The sequence below is a fragment of the Falco rusticolus genome, chromosome 7, assembly GCF_015220075.1.
Source record: "Falco rusticolus isolate bFalRus1 chromosome 7, bFalRus1.pri, whole genome shotgun sequence".
NCBI lineage: Eukaryota > Metazoa > Chordata > Aves > Falconiformes > Falconidae > Falco > Falco rusticolus.
In genome coordinates, this window is record NC_051193.1 from 2,377,770 (window position 1) to 2,398,210 (window position 20,441).

A 20,441-nucleotide genomic window follows, 5' to 3' on the forward strand; every position below is an offset into this window, starting at 1 on the left:
GAGGAGGCAAATCTTTGAGTTGAACAGAGGGTCACTGGCTCCATACACAGGGCCAGACAAACAGATACTGACATGAGCCACCTCTGTGCTGCGTATGCCCTGCGACATCAGCACCCAGAGCGCATCACTCTGAAGAAAGGAGTTCCAAGTGAAGAATGAAATCCCACAAAGAACTTCCTAGCAGCTGGACTATGAAATGCTGGAATCACAGTGTCAGTCATAACTGCAGCACTACAAATGCACCAGGCTGCCTTCTAACACTGGAGAATACTGCAAGTAAGGATCAGGGGTAAGAGACCTGTGCCCTGGGTAGCACCGCTCCAGCCTCTGCCCATGTTACAGCTTAGGTTATCACAGGTAAGCCAGCTTCTGTAACTCTTATCTTCACAGTACAAGGAAACCAAACGATTCATCCCAACACCATTACCTTTCCCAGGAGAACAGTTAGCATCTACGCATCAGACTGAGATCTATCATCATTAAGATATTTGTCATTACAGTTATAATTCTACATCAGGGATTTCTAGGTTTACTCATGTTCACACCTACACATCCTCCGAGAAATAGATTGGTTCCCAGTTACCATTAACTGGTCTACAGCATGCTGCTAAATGCACCACATCATCAGGGAGCAACCAAGACTTTCACTGGCACATGAATATTACTTAAAAGGCTTGTTTAAGTTCACTATATACTCCCCTCTGAGCCATAAGGAAATATAAGGACATCTTAGGGAAGACACCAAGGTACCACTTGGAAACATCCCACATATCCTTCATTTGTTCTGTGTGGTAAACCAGCAACAGGTAACAACTGTGCAATTAGTTAGATTCATCTCTCAAGGAAAAAAAAAAACCCAAACCAAAAACAAAAACACAAAACCCAACGTGGACATGAATCAGCTGCTTTGTAAACTGAGCTCCCACACTGCAGGCAGCTGGTTGCGGATGGGTGCAGCAAGCTGTGCCAACACAGCAAGACATGTCACACACATCATTGGTGGTATGGCGATTTCATAAAGGTGAGAAAAACCTGGAGTGTGCATTACAGGAAAAAAATTCCCTTTCCTCCAAACAAACTGCATGAGCAGCAAATGAAAAGCTGCAGAACGACCTTTGGGGAAAAGACACAAATATCCACGTGAAAAAAGATTACCAGTCTTTTAAAAAAATTAAACGAATTTGACTTAGAGGTTGTATGATACGTCTGAGGTCAAGCTGACAAATGTTACACCGCCCTGATATCTCACATACTTCACTGTGATAAAAATCCGGATGTATACATGCCAAGAACATAAATCAATGACGCGAGACTGCTTGCTCTGACTCTCGCTTCTCACCTTCTCAAAGAAGAGAGATTCTGTCCCCACACCATGTTTGCTGGCTTCCGCCAAAGACTGGTCTTTTAAACCCAGCAGCTTCGGTTTCTTCTGTTAACAAAGAAAAGAAAGGCAAGGAGGAAAAAAAAAAAAAAAAAAAAAAAGGGCTGTTCAGCAGAGCAACTTCCCATATTTTGATTATCTGTCCTACGAGGGTTTCAGCTTCCTGACCCCACCATTTGCTTTCAAGTAAAAGAAAGGTGGCTTTCTTTGGAAAGAAACTTGCATGAAAGGGTATGTCACAAGTTAATCTACCAAAGGTTAATCAGTAGCATAGAACTCCAAATATTTTTAATACATTGTTGCATCCTTTCGTGTAACTAGTTGACTGAAACACTATAGTGTATCTCCTATTTCTAACTAGACTGCAAAATTACCAAAATAAATCAAGGGGTTTTTTTCCCATGGCTCACCTGGTTCTTTAAGTCTAACACCTTCCTAAAATTATCATTAACTCTTTCTCTCTCTTGCATTCCACTGCAAGATCCTTTATTGTTCCCATACTAGCACTGCACTCTACATCCTCGGAAATGCCAAAAGCTGCCTCCAAAACAGGTTTTATTTTGCTGCCCTTTATTTGAAGGGGAGGAGAAAGGGCAGAAGGGGAAGTAGATCACTGGGTTTAAATGCTACCATTATGCCTGCTAATTCTTTTTATCACAAAGCAAGATACACCACCTTCAAATAAAGCAGGCAAACTTAGCCTTAACGCACAACCACTAAGCCACCTGGCCACAGGACAATTTTTATTACGCTACAAAGCCCTGCTCTCTCAAAACGTGCGTCATTTGAAAAGGGCAAACTTTGCTAAGAGAATAATCATTCATCATTGTATCATAAGGTTTATCATAGGAAAGATGAGCAAACACGATTCTGCTGCGTCTGCTCCAAGTTCTACTACAACAAAGCTTTCAGGCACACCTTTATCTTTTCCTCTGCTTATCTTCCCACGTGCCTTGGAAACATCGCTAGAAACAAATTTTGGACAAATTTCTTTTGCAACTTTACCAAGACTTTTGCAGCCACACCCCACAAACACTGCTTTATTCACCAATCAAACTACCCCTACGCATTCCGCAGCATCCTAATAAAGTGGGGAAAGCCCTGTTTTTCCCAAGCCAGTAGAGTAACTATTACTACCCTCAGGTACAGGCAAGACCACTGGTTTGTGAAAATCAGAGACAAAGCCTTGCACTTAGAAACAAGGACTTCAAAACAAGTTTCCTTTAAAGGCAAGCATTAGTTCCCGTGTTCTAAAGCTGCAGCCTGTGCTGCAAAAATCACAGAGATTCGTAAAACACATCCCTCTCTGCCTCAGCCTCCTGGGAAAAACAGGGCTGCTGAACGAGCAGCACACGCTCTTACCTTCACCGGAGGGGTTGCTCCAGTTCCCGAGTGCCGTCGGATCTGACAGCCATTCTGGTTGGGTCTTTGCTGTTTGTTGTTGAGCTGTGGCTTCTTCACCGTGCCACCATGATCATTTCTTACCGATTCCACTTTCTCTGCAGTTGTCTTACTTAACAGCTTATTTAGAGACAAACCCATAAGACCATTAGAGCTGAGTTCCACACACCCAGGCAAAAAAATCTGCCTGCTCCTCCTAGCTCTAGGTGACCGATGTATTTTACTGCAGTTATTGCAGTCTTAGAACAATCCTTTTAGGCAAAGGGATTGCATTTAAGACTAGTTATGGCCAGAAAGCACAGTCTATCACCCTGATCCCATTCCCACACTCAGTAAAAGATCACTCCAAAAAAACCCCAAGAAACAAACAGCAAAAGCACATTTTTCTGAACTCTGGCTACATACAGAACAGTTTTCCGCTAGGTATTTCTGTTCCAGCCTGTCTCCCAAACAACTCACCACAGAGCTGTTGGCATCAGGCAGGAACTGCCCGAACTCGGAGAGCAGATCCTCCTGGTTCTTGAAGAGACGCGCCACCTGCGCATACACCTCCTGCTCTGTCAAAGCCGGCGTGTAGTTACCTCCTGCCTCCTTGGCGTTACGCTGCTCCTTCTGTCACGGGAAAGAGGAGAAGTGTCAGAAGAAAGGACACACAAACTATTGAAGTGACAAAGAAAAAAAATAAACCCTCAGTGATATAAAGATTGGAACAGCAAAGATCTCAGCACCTTACGTAACGAATCATACTATTGATATGTACCTACACATATTAAATGCCCAACTGGCCCTGGACTAGTAGGAGACTGATCAAGGAAGCGGTTTCTTTACTTTTTAACATAGTACTACAGCCATGTTGTCTCTTCCTGACCCTCATGAAAAAATGTCAAATGCTATTTTTAAAAAGGCATTTCAGACACTTGCAAACAAAAGATGACAGATGAAATCTCTTATTTCATGCTGCTACGTAATCTTCTAACCTGCAAGAATTCTGCTTAGCTTGCTGGCCAGTGCTAATCCAGCAAAAAGACCAAAATGCATGTCTTGGACGGACACAGATAACTCCCCATGGCAGAGAAAGAGAAAAAAAACATACACATACTCAAATCTGCGTTGTTAACACTCACCTGATATGTATGGAGGATCTCCAGGAAGGCTTTGTAGATGTCTGGCTGTCCCTGGAACCGATTCTTGATCTTGTTAACATAGTTGATGGCATGATTAAACTCAACAGGCTGATTGTTCTGCAGGGATGGTGTGGTTCCCAGAGAGATTGTCACAGGCGTGTGAGGTTGGACCGGTGGCGAACGTGGTGATGCGTATGGTGGAATCGGGGGAGTTTGCTGGCTGGCGGGAGTATGTGCCTGCAACTGTGATGGCTAAGAAGAAAAGAAGCCACGTTAGAAATCAGCAGATTCCTTTGTGTTTGCAATAAAGGTACTTTTATTCCCCTTACGGACCACATCCAGACGAAACAACCCAGCACGTAACTGTATCTGATGCCAACAGTGGAACAACATGGATTCAACAGAGGTATCTCCCTGGATCACACCAAGCGGACAATCTCCTGCTACCACATCCAGTCAAACCACCTCTTCCCATACACTGGCCCTGGATGACTTTTTGCTGCACTTCCTTAAAAGAATGGTCTCTTTAAACTGCTAGTAAACAATTATTACTTTTGCAGGTCTAAAGAATTTTAACAATATCTTTTCATAAACTGAACATTTCCTAGTGGTTGTCTAAACAGAAACTGCTGTTAAGAGTCAAAATCAAGAAGTACTATTCCACAGTCAGAGCTGGGTTTTAAAGATTAACAGAAGCACAAATACAGGTAGAGTAAGCAGAAAACTATTATCCAAGAGCAAATAAACAGATAAATACTTAGTGTGCCAGTAGAGACCCTGACTTCCTCAGGAAGACAGAACACCCAGACTATTAAAACTGCTGCTATTAAGAGTTGATTCTCCTTGCTAACTACCTTTGACTGAAACCTGATAAGAGACATATACCATCTCAGAAAATTTTACAGAGGCAACATGCACAGGTATGGCTTGCTCCAACATTGCAAGTTATTTTGCCCCTAGTGAAGAATTCTGGGGCACATAAAAGCAACAGCAAGGGAAAACTGGAATTTCTTTCAACAATGAGACAAAGAAGAGGCAGATAAGGCTCTCAGAGTAATTATTTTGATTATTCTTTTTTAACAGACACCCAACAGCCACAGGAAAATTTAGCAGCAGTTTTGAGGAGGCACCTTCCAAACTTCAAACTTGCACCACACAGTTTTCACGACTGACAGTGCAGATAACCGTCTCAGGATGGCCAGAAGCATCCTATTACAAGACCCTGCCTTGCTTACCTACAGCTTTAGCTCTCTAATAAGGAAATCTCACCTCATTAACTAGCATGTTCCACAGGTTCATTTTCAAGTTTCAGCAAAAATAGTTCAACTTTTTGCAGGTTGATGGGGAGAAAACCACTTAGCCCGTGGTGATGAGAAAGACCGCTGCCTCTTCACTTACAGCATGTACTAGTTCTTTGAAAAAAAGTCTTGAAAACTGGCATAGGTAAGTTAATTCTGGGATGCCTTAGCTTTGCAGTTTTCAGCTTTGCAAATCTTTCAGCCCATTTTTGTTTGCCATTCCTGAACAGGAGGTTGCAAGTCCCACCAGTGCTCATCCAGGATCTTCTAATTGTCACATTTTAAAAATCCTGTACAGTTTAAAAGATTAACCCTTGAAACTATGGGGATTCTTTCCCTCCCTAAGGGTCTCAAATCTTTCTGCATTTTGAGGCTAAAGTACACGAAATTTTATCTAGAGTAAGCTCCCTGAATGCCTATTACCCTATTCTGCTTCCAATCACATAAAACACATTTGTTGAACAGTAGCATCTGGATTACACCTAAAGCAGAGTCAAATTCCCTTTACCATTGAAAGGTCTCTGTTTCAGGCTCGCAAACCAGCACCTAAAGGCACTATCACAGTCATCTTGCCTGAACTCTTGCACTTGAGATTTCGCCAGTTCCTGCACCCATCCAGCTGATGGCTGAACTATACCCTTTAACAAAAAATGGTCCAACCTGAAAGCAAGACTTCAAGCAATGCAGAAACTACCACATAACTAGTCATGCTCTTCCGACTTAATTGCTCCCCGCATTTGAGACACACATGCTTTCACACCAAGAGCAACATCTTTACCACAGCCTCTGTTTTATGGGGAACTTCTTGGAGCTTCAGTTGTTCTGAGGCAATGTGCAAAAAAAGCAGGCAGTTCAACAGGTGCCCAGTGCTTTAACTAGGAAGCCTAGTCTTGCAAAGCCAAATGCATTTCAGGGACCTTTTTCCTGGGGCTGCTAGATCATTCCCTGAATAACCCATGTACATTTTACCAGATGCTCCGAGTACCTTTCAGTTCCCCACTGAAAGCAACAAGGCTTTTCCAAAGCCTTAAGGTGGCTTATTTGAATTATTGTCAAATCAGCTAGCATGCATCTTGAAGTCTGAAAAGGAGAAACAAATCCAGCAGTAGAAGCACAACGCATGCAGGTTCACAAATACTATAAAAAGCAGTGTGGAAGTTCCTTTTTTGCTCCCTAGCAGTTTCAGCAGGAGGCAGCGGGATCCCCATGTTATGGATGTACGTCATTCAAAGCCTCTCACCTTACTGATTTTGGCAGGTGGTGGCTGCGGCGCTGGCTGTGCTGGTGTTGGGGTTGATTGCGCTGAAGGCTGTGACTGATGCTGCGGCTGGGGCTGCGGTTGGGGCTGCAAGCCATGAGTGGGGATCTGGTGAACCTGCCCCGGTGTTGTCACATTCACCATATCGTTCGTCTGCACCTCAATCTTGTAACCAGGTGGCAAGAAGGTGTTGAAACCCATGATCAAGTCTGGGTGGCCCTTGAAGAGCTGCGATACACGGCTGATCACTCCTGGAGTGTCAATACTGGAGAAGGAATAACAACAAAGTGTCACGATCCTCTAAGACCCTCTCAGTGGTACACCAAGTTCTCCAATTCCGAATTTTCCATTATTTTTTTTTACTTTATCACCTCTATATATCTATATATCTATGAAACAATGCAAAACTGATTCCTATAAATACACCACCAAACTTAAGAATGACATTAGAATTGTTTTATTAGCCCAGACAGCATTTTGTATCTATGAGATCTAGTCCCAAGTCTGACCATTATTAATAGGCAGACAACCAGACAGCCAGATGAATCAGCTATCAAGGCTGAACTTGTGAACTCCCACTCTAAGCAGCAATTTAGTATAAATGAAGGGATGCCTCTCAGAAAAGAAAGCACACAACTGCTTTGAAAGTTGTGTTACTCTGCACAGGGAAGGACAGAATTTAGCTCCTGCTCTGTGCTCCTGCGCCCACATACACTCTTTCTAACCTGGAAGGAAGAGGGCAAAATGCAGCTTGTTACCTTTGAGATTTAAATTCCTTCATAATATCCAAGAAGTCATTGTAGACTTGTGGCTGGCTACCAAACTGCAGCTTCACCTGGTCAAGATAAGACAATGCATCCTCCACCTGGTGACAAACCAGACAGGTTATGTTAGCAGAGAAGACTTCATTTCACCTCCCATTGTTCTGCAAAACAGGCACTATTCGAAAACACAGCTGTTAGCCCTGAGCCTGGGCAGAGAATTAAGGAGCAAAAAGATCATGAGCCTGGTTAGTATACTACCAGCACCATATGAATAAGAGATACTCACTCCCCACTCCTGGCTCACAAGATAAAACTGTACCAAAAAGAAACAAAAAGGAAAAAAAAAAAGCAACACAGATCAGCAGAATTACTCAGAGAAAGAAAAAGAAAAACCCAACATACTCCAAATTTACCATCACTGAAGTGACTGCTAGGATAAACAGAACAAGACTGAGTATTTTTCCTGCATTCCTATGTGGAAATTATTATGGAAGTCTAAGAATAAGCAGAAAGTGGAAATGACATATTCAGCGTAGTCGATGTCTGCCAGGTACACACTTGCACTTTTTTCAAAAAGCCAGACATTTCAGTTCGACACATAAGGATTTCAAAAATGGCAACAGCAGGCGGTAAATTGTTTTACACCTCAAACAGCAAGAAGTTTATGAACCGTTCATGTACCAATATCCAATTTTCAGATGTACTGGACAAACAGCCACAGCCTAAAGCGAGAGCTCTGGGTCCCTACTGCCTCCGACAGCCAGGCCACACACTCATCAGCTGCAAGAGCTACGCACAGGACCTCTCTTTTTTCTGAAATTAAATGACAGCAAAGGAAGAAAGACCACCAAGCATAGCCCCAGTCTTGTATCAGCAGAGGACGTGCCATCAGTTTCACTGGGAGAAAGAGCCACACGTTTTGAAACCATTTTCAGCGGTCTCTAGAAACAAGTGTCCCCCATTCAGCAGAAGGAAGGGCCTTTCATCCCACGAGGCAGTGGGTTCCACCAAAACTGGAAGACTTGCAGCATATTTGGAAGAGGCTAAGAAATAGGCATCGATTCATATATATGTGCCTTCTCGCTAGAGCTGAACCAAATGTAGCTACTTAAATGGGTTATTTTTGGTGGAGTTTTCTCTTTTTTGGAGGATTTTACAGCACATAATCCCAGAATAGTGCCTTCCTTACTCCCAAATTACTCCCACGCAACCACCCACATATGCCATGTGTTCAGAAAAGCACCAAATGTTTTGGTAATTTAACCCATTCATCCAAATACTCTGAGCAATACTTCTTCCTTTTCCTTCCTGCCCCTAATCTTTCCCTGGCAAGCCCATTTTCTATTACGGCATTTGAAAACGACAGAATTTCAGCAGAAAAAAGTCCCTTTCCAGATGCAAGGGTCTTCTAAACAGGAGAAGCATCTAAGCCTTGTCAAGAAAGCCCTTAGGAGGTCACCAGCTGGCTTTGCAGGGAGGTCTCCCCTACGCACCAAAGCAAAAAAGGCCCCCAGCTGCCAAGGATTTAAGCAGGGGTTAGTTGACTTCAGGCAGCAACGCTCAGCATTACCTTGAGCCTCTGGAACTGCTGCTGCCCCTGGACGGGCACGGCCGGCGGCGTGGGGTGAGTGTGGCTCTGCACCACCTGGCTCCCGTGCGGCTGCACCGGCGCGGTGTGGTGGTGGCTGCTGTGGACGGCTGCGATGGCTGGCCCATGGCTGCCCGAGCTCTGCGGCACGGCTGACACCTGGCAAGGCAGAGAGGACGTCACGTACAGCTGTGGCTTTGCGGCCGCCTCCGCTCGCTACATGGGCAGAGAACAAGGTCAGCCTTCCCAGACCCAGGTATACAAGTAAAATTTTAAGGAAGCAGAGCAGTCAGTTTGACCTTTAACGATGACTGCTAACAATGTTACTCAAAAAAATATCTTTTGTTTTCTTCAATGAGGATGCAGAGAGACCTAAAAACAAGACAACACTCATGCCATGCTCCAAACACAGGAGAGCCCTCCCCGCGAACACGTTACTAAGACAGGTTCTCTCCAGCCTGCAGACTCACTGGCTGTCTAGTCACTAAAACTCACATAAAGACCTGCAAAAAGAGCATAAAATGGAATTTTTAGCCTGACAGTGTCAGTCTCTTTTCTCTATGACACATCACAAGCAATCATCTGAATGAACTAATCTTCACGAGCCTCTACACTCTCGCCATTCAGTTTGGGTACTGGCAGTCAAATTGTGGTGCTCTGGCACCAGCAGACTCAGGGAAAGCCCAGCTTGGTGTCTCCCCTAGAAAAACAGGGAAAGGAACAGAAGGCACACTCTTTTCAGGTCTCCTTCACACATTAAGCCAGAAGAGTTTCAATTTGGAAAATCCATTAAAATAGCCTCTAAAAACATTTTTTAAAGTGAATTACTTTTCATTTTACACAAACTGGAGTTTTCCATTCAACCCTCTTTTAGATGAGATACACTTTTTTAAATCCTCCTCATGAACAAGAAATGATTTGCTTGCTGGTCCATCCAAGTTCTTTTCAGGAAGGACTGCCAGCATAAACACACCCTCTTCCAGTCCCTGCAAGTGTCTGCCTGCAGGCTCCTCAGCTCTGCGGCTGCTACTATCAGCACGAACATCCCTTCTGCACAAGAAAAAAATGCTGTGTTTAAAATTAGGCACCAGACAGGGAGAGCAACTCACCAGCAACACAAGCATGGAAGACACAACATGCCAAAAACACGGCGAAGACAAGTAACACAGGAACAGCCTTTCCCTGGTCGGTATCTCCAGTGCACTCTTAAAGTGCATTTTTTTTTCCTCTCCCCAGCTGACAGCTCCTTGTAAAGGAGGCAACAGAGGGAAGAGTGCCACCCAATGACTCTGGGGTAGTGTCTTCTGGAAGATTTCAATTTTGCTGAAAGTCTTCAATCTAAATTCTGATTCGATCCAGTCTGTTAAGCTTAAGATCACCTAAGATACCCTATGTCTGTGACAGTGCAACCATAAGAACAAACTTTTTCCTGGTGACAAAAAGAAAAATGGAGAAAAAGCCCTTACACACTTGCCTCTAGGATTCAGAGGCCATGATCTGAGAGAATAATTTCACGAATCACACTCAAAAAATCCAAGTCACACCACATTTGTTCAGGTGGCTCTGAACACGAATCAAGCTGATGGTCCTACAGCAATTGCTTAAAATGAGATGTACGATAAGCACGTCGTCCCATCTTAGTTTTTCTCGAGGAATTCCTGGTTACTAAAACAAAACCTTGTCTCAAATACAGAACTCTACTGAGAAACACCACCGTGCTGGCTGGTCACGCAGCAGGACCACAGCTGAGATGCAGCTAAGGGACGAGTGCACATACCTGGTAGCTGGGAGTTACCGAGTACTGAATCCCCGTGGCAGACTGCATGGTCTCCGAAACCGCCTCATACACTGGAGGCGCCGGGGCAAGCACGCGGTGCTGGTGTTGAAAAGCTTCGGTGCTGCTGGTGATACGTCTCTGCTGCGACGCATACACGGGTGACTCCTGCTCATCCAATCGCCGCTTCATTCTGAACTCATGCTCGGGAAGCACAACAAAACCTGTTAAAAACAGACCAATTAACAAATGCAATTGATTCATCGCTCCCTGCCAGTGCCACGGACGCTAAGTTCACCAAGAGCAGGTAGGGCAAGTTTCTGTCTATTCATTTAGGTTACTGATATCTCGGGATAGGAAAGTGGAATTAAGATTCAACTTTCTGCATAAAATATGCAATTGTGGCTTATCACAAAAAATACAGCCTTATCATTGGAAATAAAATACTCCGCTTAGAATTAACAATTTCTTTAGTCTCACTTAAAGGATGTTGCTAGCATGGGTGTGTTAAGCAGACACACCCCCCCTGAGCAATGCAAAGCTCACAGAGTGCAGTATGTGAGCACAAAAGACTGGGGGGAGGGTGCGTTACCTACACACAGCCTGGATAAAGTAACCTATGTTGAAAGCAGAAAAAAACCCTCCTGGGCAGTCCAGGTAGGATGACAGCCAGCTGTGAGAGATGCTTTAAAAATGTGGGAGGAAGGGGGAAGGAGGAGGCAAAAAGCAGGATGCGTAATCAGATTTTGAAATCACTTACAAAGCCCTGAAGTAAAGCGTTCTCTGTTTCATATGCATAAGACGTGTAACCTCAGTGACACCTGCAGATCCACTACACCAGGAGTATTTTGGATACTGTGAGCCACACAACCATGGTCCTCCCAGCACGCTGGCCCCAGCATCAGTACCAAGCTGAAGAGTGCAAACGGGAGCAGAGCTAGCAGGCACTGCGGCTGGTGCCCTGTTTGCCTGCCAGGGATGCCAGCGAGCGCTGATCAGCAGCTCTCCCATTTACTCTCCGGTATTTTTCTTCTCCAACACGCAAGTGTGTTCCTGCCCTACTCCAAGTTGTCTCTGCGCAGCTTCATCTCACTTCAAATCTGACAGGTCATTTTGCCACTGTCCCGGCTCTAAAAAGCGCCACAGATTCTTCGCTCTGTTTGATTGAACTACTCACCTACTCTTTTCTGCAAGCAAATTCCAGTGTTGTTTTCTATGCATTGGTAGCTATTGCCATTTTTGAGATGTTATCTGCTGTTCATCAAAGCACTGGGTGCTCAAAAACATATGCATCCTATTAAGGAATTTGAAGGACAAGAGAACAGAGTAAAATCCATCCTCTTCTGCCTCTAATTCATCAGGACCCCTCCAAAGCAAGTCCTTTCCAGCTCCGGTGCAGTTAAACACATCCATTGCTAACGTGGACAGGGATAAACAAGAGGGAACCACGTTCCCCCAGAATAATGGTACAACAGCTAACTAAACCAATCCTCATCTACCAAGTCAGGGCAGCTCTTCACAGTCTAAATCCGTCACTAACCAAATAACCCAAAGATCATTCACAGTATCTCAGTGCACACCAAATGTGTAAACAGGAACCGGCGGGACAGAGGTTCAGGATAGATCAAGGTGGGCTTGCAAATGCGGGCTTTGTGCAATGAAGTGTTTTTCCCTCTGTGTCCCTCTCTCTATTAGTGTCCCACTTGCAGGGGGTAGGACAAGAAGGAAGATGACTTCATTTGTTTTTGAAGTTGCTCTTCAAGTTTAACCTCTCAGAACAGTCCCTTATCAGGTCCCCAAAGCACCTGGCAGGTAGGAGGCAGCCAGCGGAGGCAGAGCAGGACTCCTCACTCCAAGTAAAGGAGAAAGCTTGCTAACTGGATCTTATTTACAAGTTAAAAATCCAAAGTAGTTCTGATGTCCAGCACACACTCAGATGGCAGAGGAGCACCCTCCAGGAGTTCGTTTTGCTAGCGGTGCCTGCACTGGTTGTGTTTTCCTTCAGCTGGTCTCTGTTGACAAATGAAGAGCTGGGCAGGTTAACTTGGAGCTGCTCCCCTCAAGCACAGCCCATATTCAGCTTTGTAAAAACTCACAGTTTTATGCTAATAGGGCTGGGACTAAACTGAGCAATGCTGGCAAATCTGGCCACGCACCATCATCCCCCAGCAGAGCTAGCCAGGATTTTGCATGACAATGGCTGACTGCATGAGTAAAGTCTGGGCAAGCTTTGGTGGCATCTATTTATAACCCACTCACCAACTTGGATACCCTTCTGCTCTAAACACTGGCATCCCCAGCCAGCCCTTCCGCTTTCTTTTGCTCTCCCAGGCTGGGTCGCCCCTTACCCTTTCAATGGTGCGACAGCTCTCCTTCCCCACGGAAGCAACCGAGAGCTGCTGGCTTCAGACACGTACACGCGATATCCACAAAGCAGGAACGTTCTCAAAAAAAAAAATTCATGTGTGACTTCCTATAAAGAAGCAAAACAGTTCCAGCAGGCTTAACGCGCTGCCTGCGACAAGGTGTGCGTGTGTGCACATAGGTACAGTAGGCAGACGGCCGTGGTGTGTATGTGGCGCGGTGGCTGCCAAGTACCCCACGCCTGCACCTCACTTCACAAAGCGACATTCCGCACTTGTCGCTGCCGACGGACTCGCCAACCTTTAAAGCAGAGGCCATCTGAGGACAGAAGATGGCTGGAAGACTCATGTGCCCTTATCAGGATTAAAATGCCACCTTAGACTGACCGAAAAGCCTCCTCCCCATGGAGCCACCAAACATCTCAGCCCTGTGAGGCCGTGGGAATCACAGTAGCACCGAGGATACACCACCGCATACAAGTCAGCAGCATGAACCTCAGTTTTTGAAGCTCCTGATTCTCACAGACTGAGCGAGCAATCTTCCAGAAACCTACCTAGTTTGCTGTATGGTCAACACTAAAACTTCCGTTTAGTGAAAATTAAAGCTCCTGTAGTTTTTTTCCCCCCTAAATTGCCCTCACCTTCACTAACTGAGCTTGCACTCTGCTTCTATCCAAGCACTGTACCTGCTTCAACTTTAAAAATTCATATTAAAGCCGAGACAGATAGAGAGTGTCAATATTATAGGCAATAGTCAACAGCATTTAGTCAATCTTCCTAGATAACACTTCGCTAAGCTCCTACGGTCTGCATCCACAGTGTAGGAGTGGCTCACGGCAGACCACCACTTAACAAAGATTACTAATACACAAGCTTTTTTAATCCAAGCAGAGCAATGATCTCGATACTCTGCTGCACCTAGAGGAAGACTAGTTGATCTTAACTCTGTGCATCCACCACTACCGAAACTCTGCAGAGAGGGGAAAGCACTGCGGGGCGAGCAAACCAGCACCAGAGCAGAAACTGGTCTGCATCTTGCCGAAGAAAACACGACGCTGCATGCTCCCTAGGTGCATTCACTTCCTCACTGAGGTCCTGCTGATCTTGACTTGGCATCTCCCAAGGACGTCCTCCATTCAAAAGCCGGAGAGATCCGTTGTGCAGCAAGTCCTACCCCTCCTACAGCACACCACATGACTGATAAAGAAAGACACTAATGAAACCCCCAAAACTAGACGTGTCATTTTAAAGTGATTTAGCCGAAGCCTGCTGCTCAAAGGGGCGGTTCTACCCATTTCCACCCTCAGTGACAACTGATTTCTCTCAGCACCCTTGCTGATGGCAAAGCCCAGCCAACGCGGAAAGGTATTTCAAGGATAAATACACAATTGCAATCGGCAGCATCAGAGACTTGTATTGGGTATTTGGCCTCCACTGTGGTGACGTTACGAGAAGTACTACGCTTACTTTGTCTTCTCAGAAATGTAGCACACACCTCTGGCATACCCTTATGAGCTTTAACAACAAGATTTAGAAAGCCCCAATTCAAACTGCATCATCTGTGCTCTTCATTTGAAGGTGGAAAAAAAAACAAACAAAAAAGTTCCCAAAACACAGCAAGGACTGCACAAGACTGAAAGCAAATGACAAACTTCAGGTACTTTCCTTTGTTAAAATCATTAACCCAAGGCACGTATGAGAGCTTGGCAATAACTGAACAGACCAAGTCCTGCTCTGTGCAGTCCACAGAGACCTGCATCCCCTTTCCCCAGCATCATTTCTACCCCAACTATCTTTTGGCTTCAGTTAGAGTACACTACATTCTGCCTACAGGTGAATGAAAACTACTTTTTTTGTTCCCCCCCCTTCTCTTTTCTGCGGTTTTTAGCGTTCTCCCTCGCAGGGGAAGGACACTGTGTAGGAACACACCTCTGAGCTTCACCTCCCATGCCACCCCCCCAGCTCACCAGCTTTGATTAGTGCTACAGGTAGGGTGCATGAGGCAGACATACCACAAATACGCACAGGAGCCTTGGCTGGTAAAGCAAGAAAAAAAAATAATTACAAAAAGGTACGTTGCATCTCAGTAACACCCCCAAAATTAGGCAATTCTACTCTGCCAACTTCATCAGAGGATTTCCCCATCCATCTGCCTCGCATAAGCCAGTGGGACCGATAAATGTAAGTGGAGCGCGGAGAGGAGAGGACCAGCAGCGCTGACACAGAAAGAGAAGGAACAAAGCGAGGACAGGGCTGGATTCAGCTGGCAGAGCACCGCACGGCTCCCTCCTCACACTCGGCTCCCTCCTGCCTGCCACTCTGCGGGAGCCACGGAGGCAAGAGAGGTCTGGTACTCTCCTCTTCCCTCACAAAACCGCCTCTCCCATGGCAGCTCCACTCCCCAACTGTTTACCAAATAAGATCTCAAAAATCTGCATTTTTTTATTTTGGGTTTTCTGATCGGACAAGCAGGGTCTTCTGGCATTAAGAGATTAGCTGTTCAAATAGGTGTCACAATCAAAAGCAAAAAGAAAAGAGGCAAACAGAGAATAGGAAGAAAGCAAATCAGGAAGCTCTGCTGCCTCAGCACCTGTTGGAAACACAACACGCCTGTGGGTAAACACCATCTTCACCAAGTTGTAAAAGTGCCACTAGAGAGGTTTTCTGTCCATGTAGAGCTAGGGCCTGTCTGAATAAGGGCAGGGAAAGCGCATAGCTGCAGATGATGTGTTTAACGTGTGGGGGGGCTTCTTAAAAGGCTTCCTTTTGAGGGAGAATGGACTCAAAACAAGAGGAGCATCAAGCGTTAAGTCTCAGCTACGGCTCCGGACCCCAGAGCCGTCACTGATGTCCTGCAGGACAAGTCCCCCGTAGGATTTCAATGCCATATATCACGGTGCCTGCTAGAAAGCAGCCGGCTCAGGTTCCAGCAGCACTGCTGTCTGTCTGTGCACTAACCCAGCCGCACGACTTCCAGAACATGACCCAGCTCATTCAGCAATCGCTGGTACATTTTTTGCGCGGTGCCGCGCAGCCTGGATCCCTTGCCTGTAACACAGGAATAAGCCCTCAGCCCCATTACAGAGGGGTGCTATGCAGAGAGGCACATCTGTGACCAGAGAGCCACTCCAAGAGGAAACAAGAAACATCCCAAAGAAAAGGGCACTGGAAAAGCATTATGCAAAGCTTTAGGAGCAGTTAGGAGAGTTTTCTGCAAGGTGACATGGTGACAGCCTGCGGATTAGGTGCCAGCGCTTGCCCCAAGGCAGATGGGACACGAATAAACCCCACTTATCTCCATCTGATGGGCAACAAGTTGGTAAGGCACTGAGCCCTGCTTTGCCATGGCAGCAAACGGCCTGGGGGTTAAATCCCACCGTGAAGAGCTGATCCAAACTGAGCTTTACACTCACTACAGAAGTTAGCATCATTCTGCCCAGTTCCTGAGTACACCTTCCCCGTGCATGGAGAGAATATTTTAAAGGTGTTTTTTTGGTCTTCTTTTTTTTTCTTCTTTTTAATAAAAAGAGGCAAGACCCCACAGGAGTTGGAAAAATGCAGCGTGTCCCCAAAAGCACACCCCCTGCCCACCAGGCTGAAATGACAGCTATTACGGGGCTCTCTTTTCTGTTCCAGCTTTAACAGCCATAAAAGCTTTCCAACGCCGGAGAAGACCAGAACAGCAATCTGGACAGAAAACGATTCATAAATCCTGGAAACGTAAATGATCCGCCTGCCAATTCCAACGCGATGCTCCCGGCTCCAAGACCCACACGTGCCAGGAGCCTGCGCGGAGGGCTCCCCCGGCAATCCGGGCTGGGGCGGCGGGGAGAGCATCCCCCTTCCCCACCCTGCTTGCAAACATAAGTCTAAGTCACCTAGAGTTTCCCCAAACTTTAGCAAATTACTACTAAATTGGGTGAATGACCACATTGAAGCTTTTCAAAGAAATTCACGCTGCAACTGTGTGTCTTAACCAGAAGCAGTGGGTGGGAGGGACGAGGACGAGACGCTTTGGGGTAAGAAAGCGCAGTGTCCTTTTTGCAAAGAGCATGCTGGCCTGAAAAACTGCTAACTTCAGCCAGGCAGGGAAGAAAAGGCCTCAAAAAGTGCTTTTCTGCTCCTGGACATCTGGCACAGGCTGACACTAGGTTGCCACAGCACTTTCATATGATGAAGGAATTTTACAGGTGCTTTAAAATCACTGTATTACCATAAGGCGCCATTTTATTACGTAGTATTAGCAGCACGATATTTTAGAACATTGTATACCCCTTTGAAACTGTATTTAAAAACAGAATTACAAGTTAGGACCGGAGGACTGAAGTCCAGATAAGAGCTGTATGTACTGCAATAAGCTGGGCACTTCCCAGTTGTTCACTGACCCCACACTTTTTAACGCGACCGATGAATATAAAAAGTGACAAGTTAGGAAAGAAACACAAGGTGTCAGGTCACCCTTAAGCTAGGCTTTAGCACATCAAACTGGTTTTGATTCCTCTGGACAGATTAAAAATCAGTAATACAGCTGATTACTCAGCTCAAGGCGCTATTTTAAAGACATTATTTTTTGGTTTTGCACCGTTTTAGTGGTCCAATTAAGCGTCTTTTTTTTCCTGGGAGGTGGCCCCATCCATCGGACACACGCGTTTCTTTGCGCAAATAACGACTATTAAAACTGACTCTGAACCTGGGCCAGGGAAAGGCAGAGAAGACGGTGTTTAGCTCAGTGGGCAGCGAGCGCGCCCGTGTTTTTAAAGCTCCGTGAACCCCACGCCAGGAAAAAACCCGAAGGAGTTTCTATGGATGTAGGAGAGCGTGAGAAATTAAAACGGGGGCGGGAATGGGAAGCGCGGGGCTGGAAGTTCAAGGCACACGCAGGGAGGGGAGCTGGGAGAAGGGATGGCAGCTCGCTCTTAAAAACGCCCCCAAATCGGTGCGGGCGAGGGGGGCCCGGGCTGCGCGCGGGAGCTGCGCACCGCACCGACCCCTCCTCGGCGGGGCCGCGCCGCCCAGCCGGGACACCGCACCGGGGGCGCTCCGGTGCGAGGCGGCCCCCGAGCGGCAAAACGCTTCCACCGGCAACTTCCCCGGGAAGTTCGGGCGGGCACCGGAGCGCCCCCCCCCGACTCCCGCCGCGGGGAGCCCCGGGGGAGGGGCCCAGCGCGCAATGCGGCCGGTACCGGGGGCGTGCAATGCGGGAGCGGGCTGGCGGGGGGCGGTCCCGCCGCAGCCCGGGAGCGGCACCGGGCGGAGGGCGGGAGGAGGGGCGGAGGGAGGCGCCCGCCTCGCAGCGCGCCCAGCGGCGGCCGCACGCTCCGCCCGCCGCTCCCGCCATGCCGGGGCCGGGACACCCCCTGGCGCACGGCGGGGCGGGGCGGCCCGGCAGGACGCTTGGCCGCCCGTGTGGGCCGAGGCTGCCCCGGGGAGCCGCGCCGCGGGTACCGACCACCCCCCACCGCCACCTACCTCCTCCCCCCGGGGCCACCGTCCGCCGCCGCCGCCCCCCTCCCGCCCCCCCGCCAGCGCGCGCGGCACCGGCGCCAGGCCCCGCCCCCTACGGATCGCCGGAGGGGGCCGGCACCGGGCCTGGCGACCTCCCCTCCGCCGCCCCCCTCCGGCTCCCCGCGCAACCCCGTACCTCGAAGCGGGCCCTGGCAGCAGCCGAGTTTCCCTCAGGGTCAGGGGGCGGCGGGGCCGCTCCCAGGCGGGCGGCGGGGGCGGGCTGTCCCCGGTGCGGTGAGGTTGGGGGGGGGGGGGTCCCCGCGCCACTCCTCCCGGAGGGGGAGGGGGGCGGGCGGGGGCGGCGCCGGGGCCCCGGGCGGGGGGGGGGGGGGGGGGGGTTGGCGGAGGAGGGGGGGGTAAGATGGAGTAACCGTCTCTCGGCCGCCGCGGCGGAGCGCTGCCCGCTTCTCTGTTCCCCGGGAAATCCCGCCCCTCCCCGCGCAGGGGGGGAGCCCCGAACGCTCATTGAACACATCGCATGCCCGTCATCCCTGCGACCAATCAGCGCTTTGATCCCACCCACCTCACCCTCCCCTATTGGCCGCGGCCCCCAGGAAGGGGATGTGGAGAGGAAGGGAGGGAAGAAGGGGGGGGCGGGGGGGGAAGCGACCGCCGAAGAAAAATGTCCGTATAAGCAACGCGCCCCGCCCCCGTCCCGCCTCCTCCGTTATCCTACTGGTTCAGCCTAAACAACTCCAGCCAATCGCCAGACGGCTAACGCGGCCGTCACGGCGGGGAGCCCGCCCACGCGGCGGCACTGACCCCGCCCCCTCCCAGCGAGACCACGCCCCCTCTCTAGGGAGCCCTTTTGTGGAATGTTTACATCGGCCGCGGCCCGCGCGCGCGCGGTGGGCCCCCACCCCCACGAGGGGGGGCCGCGGCGACAACTCCCCCCCACGCCGCCGGGAGGAGGCGGGAGGGGGGGGGGGGGAGTTGTCCCGGTGGCCCCCCGTTGTGGGGACGGGGGGGCGCGGCGCTGCCTTTTGTCCCCGACCCCTTCACTTCCGGGCTGGCAGCGCCCCGCGTGGGGCGGGTCGGTTACACGTGTGGGGGGGGCGCACTCACACACGCACGCACGCACCGGGTGGGAGGACGAAGGGGGTGGGGGGGGGGTGGGGGAGAGGCCCGCGCGCCGCGGGGGCGTGCCCACCGCCATTGCGGCCAATAGGAGCGAGGGGGCGGAGCTTAGCCAGTAAGCGCTCCCCCTCCCCTCTTCACTCACTCACGGCCCCCCCGCCACGCTCCCCCCGGCGCCCCCCTCCTCCCCTACCCGCGCGGCGTCTCGCGCTTCCCGCCGCGCGCTTCCCGCCGCGCGCTTCCCGCCGGCGGCCGGCAGAGCGCGCGGGGCCGCTCCTTCCCTCAGGGCTCCGCCGCGTAGCACCGGGCCCCGCTCCCGCCACCCGGGTGGTGCTGAGCGGGGGGGTTGTCGTGAGGGGAGAGCTGAAGGGAAAGCAGCTGTTACATACCCTCAACGCGCAGGCGAGGAGCCCTGAATGGAGGGGAACTCCCCCCGGGGCGGATTGGCCCCGCGATGCCGATCGTCACGGCCGTACCGCCCACCGGGGGAACGGAGGGGGGGCTCGGGCAGAGGCCTCGCCGCGGAGGGCGGGAGGGAGCTGACCCCCGGCCCTGCAGCAAGCCCTCCCCCGCGGGGGTGGGCGTGCGCTACCCTGGCCCCTCCGCCGTTGCTAAAGCACGAGCTGGCGATGAGGAAGCGGGTGCGGGTTTTAATTATTCCCACACACACCGTCGTCCCGGGGTTTACAAAGTTGTGGAGGGAGTTGCTGGCTTCCCCTCTGCTGCAGGCACCGGCCCCTGCCTGCCCGAAATCAAGGCTGGAGGAGCCAGGCCTGGCCTCGGGTTTAGCGCTTGGGAGGGGACATGCAAACGCACGTGCTCCACGCTTCTATTAAAATATGTATTTCGAGCATCTTCACTCAAACAAGGTCTAAACCTCTTCTGTTTTCTTCCTTTTCCACCTGCTT

General features: G+C 49.4%; 1 protein-coding gene across 1 annotated transcript in view; it reads right to left on the reverse strand.

The window, feature by feature from the left end:
* Positions 1-18,713, reverse strand: part of SIN3A (SIN3 transcription regulator family member A) — a 34,859-nt gene extending 16,146 nt beyond the window's left edge. The window contains exons 1-9 of the mRNA XM_037393452.1: positions 18,593-18,713; positions 10,592-10,812; positions 8,797-8,973; positions 7,221-7,327; positions 6,445-6,727; positions 3,907-4,158; positions 3,242-3,394; positions 2,744-2,902; positions 1,340-1,429 (exon numbers count right to left, since the gene is read on the reverse strand). Coding sequence (XP_037249349.1) covers positions 1,340-1,429; positions 2,744-2,902; positions 3,242-3,394; positions 3,907-4,158; positions 6,445-6,727; positions 7,221-7,327; positions 8,797-8,973; positions 10,592-10,780 — 1,410 coding nt within the window. The 5' untranslated portion in view covers positions 10,781-10,812; positions 18,593-18,713. The remainder of the gene's footprint in view (positions 1-1,339; positions 1,430-2,743; positions 2,903-3,241; positions 3,395-3,906; positions 4,159-6,444; positions 6,728-7,220; positions 7,328-8,796; positions 8,974-10,591; positions 10,813-18,592) is intronic.
* Positions 18,714-20,441: the final 1,728 nt, after the last annotated feature.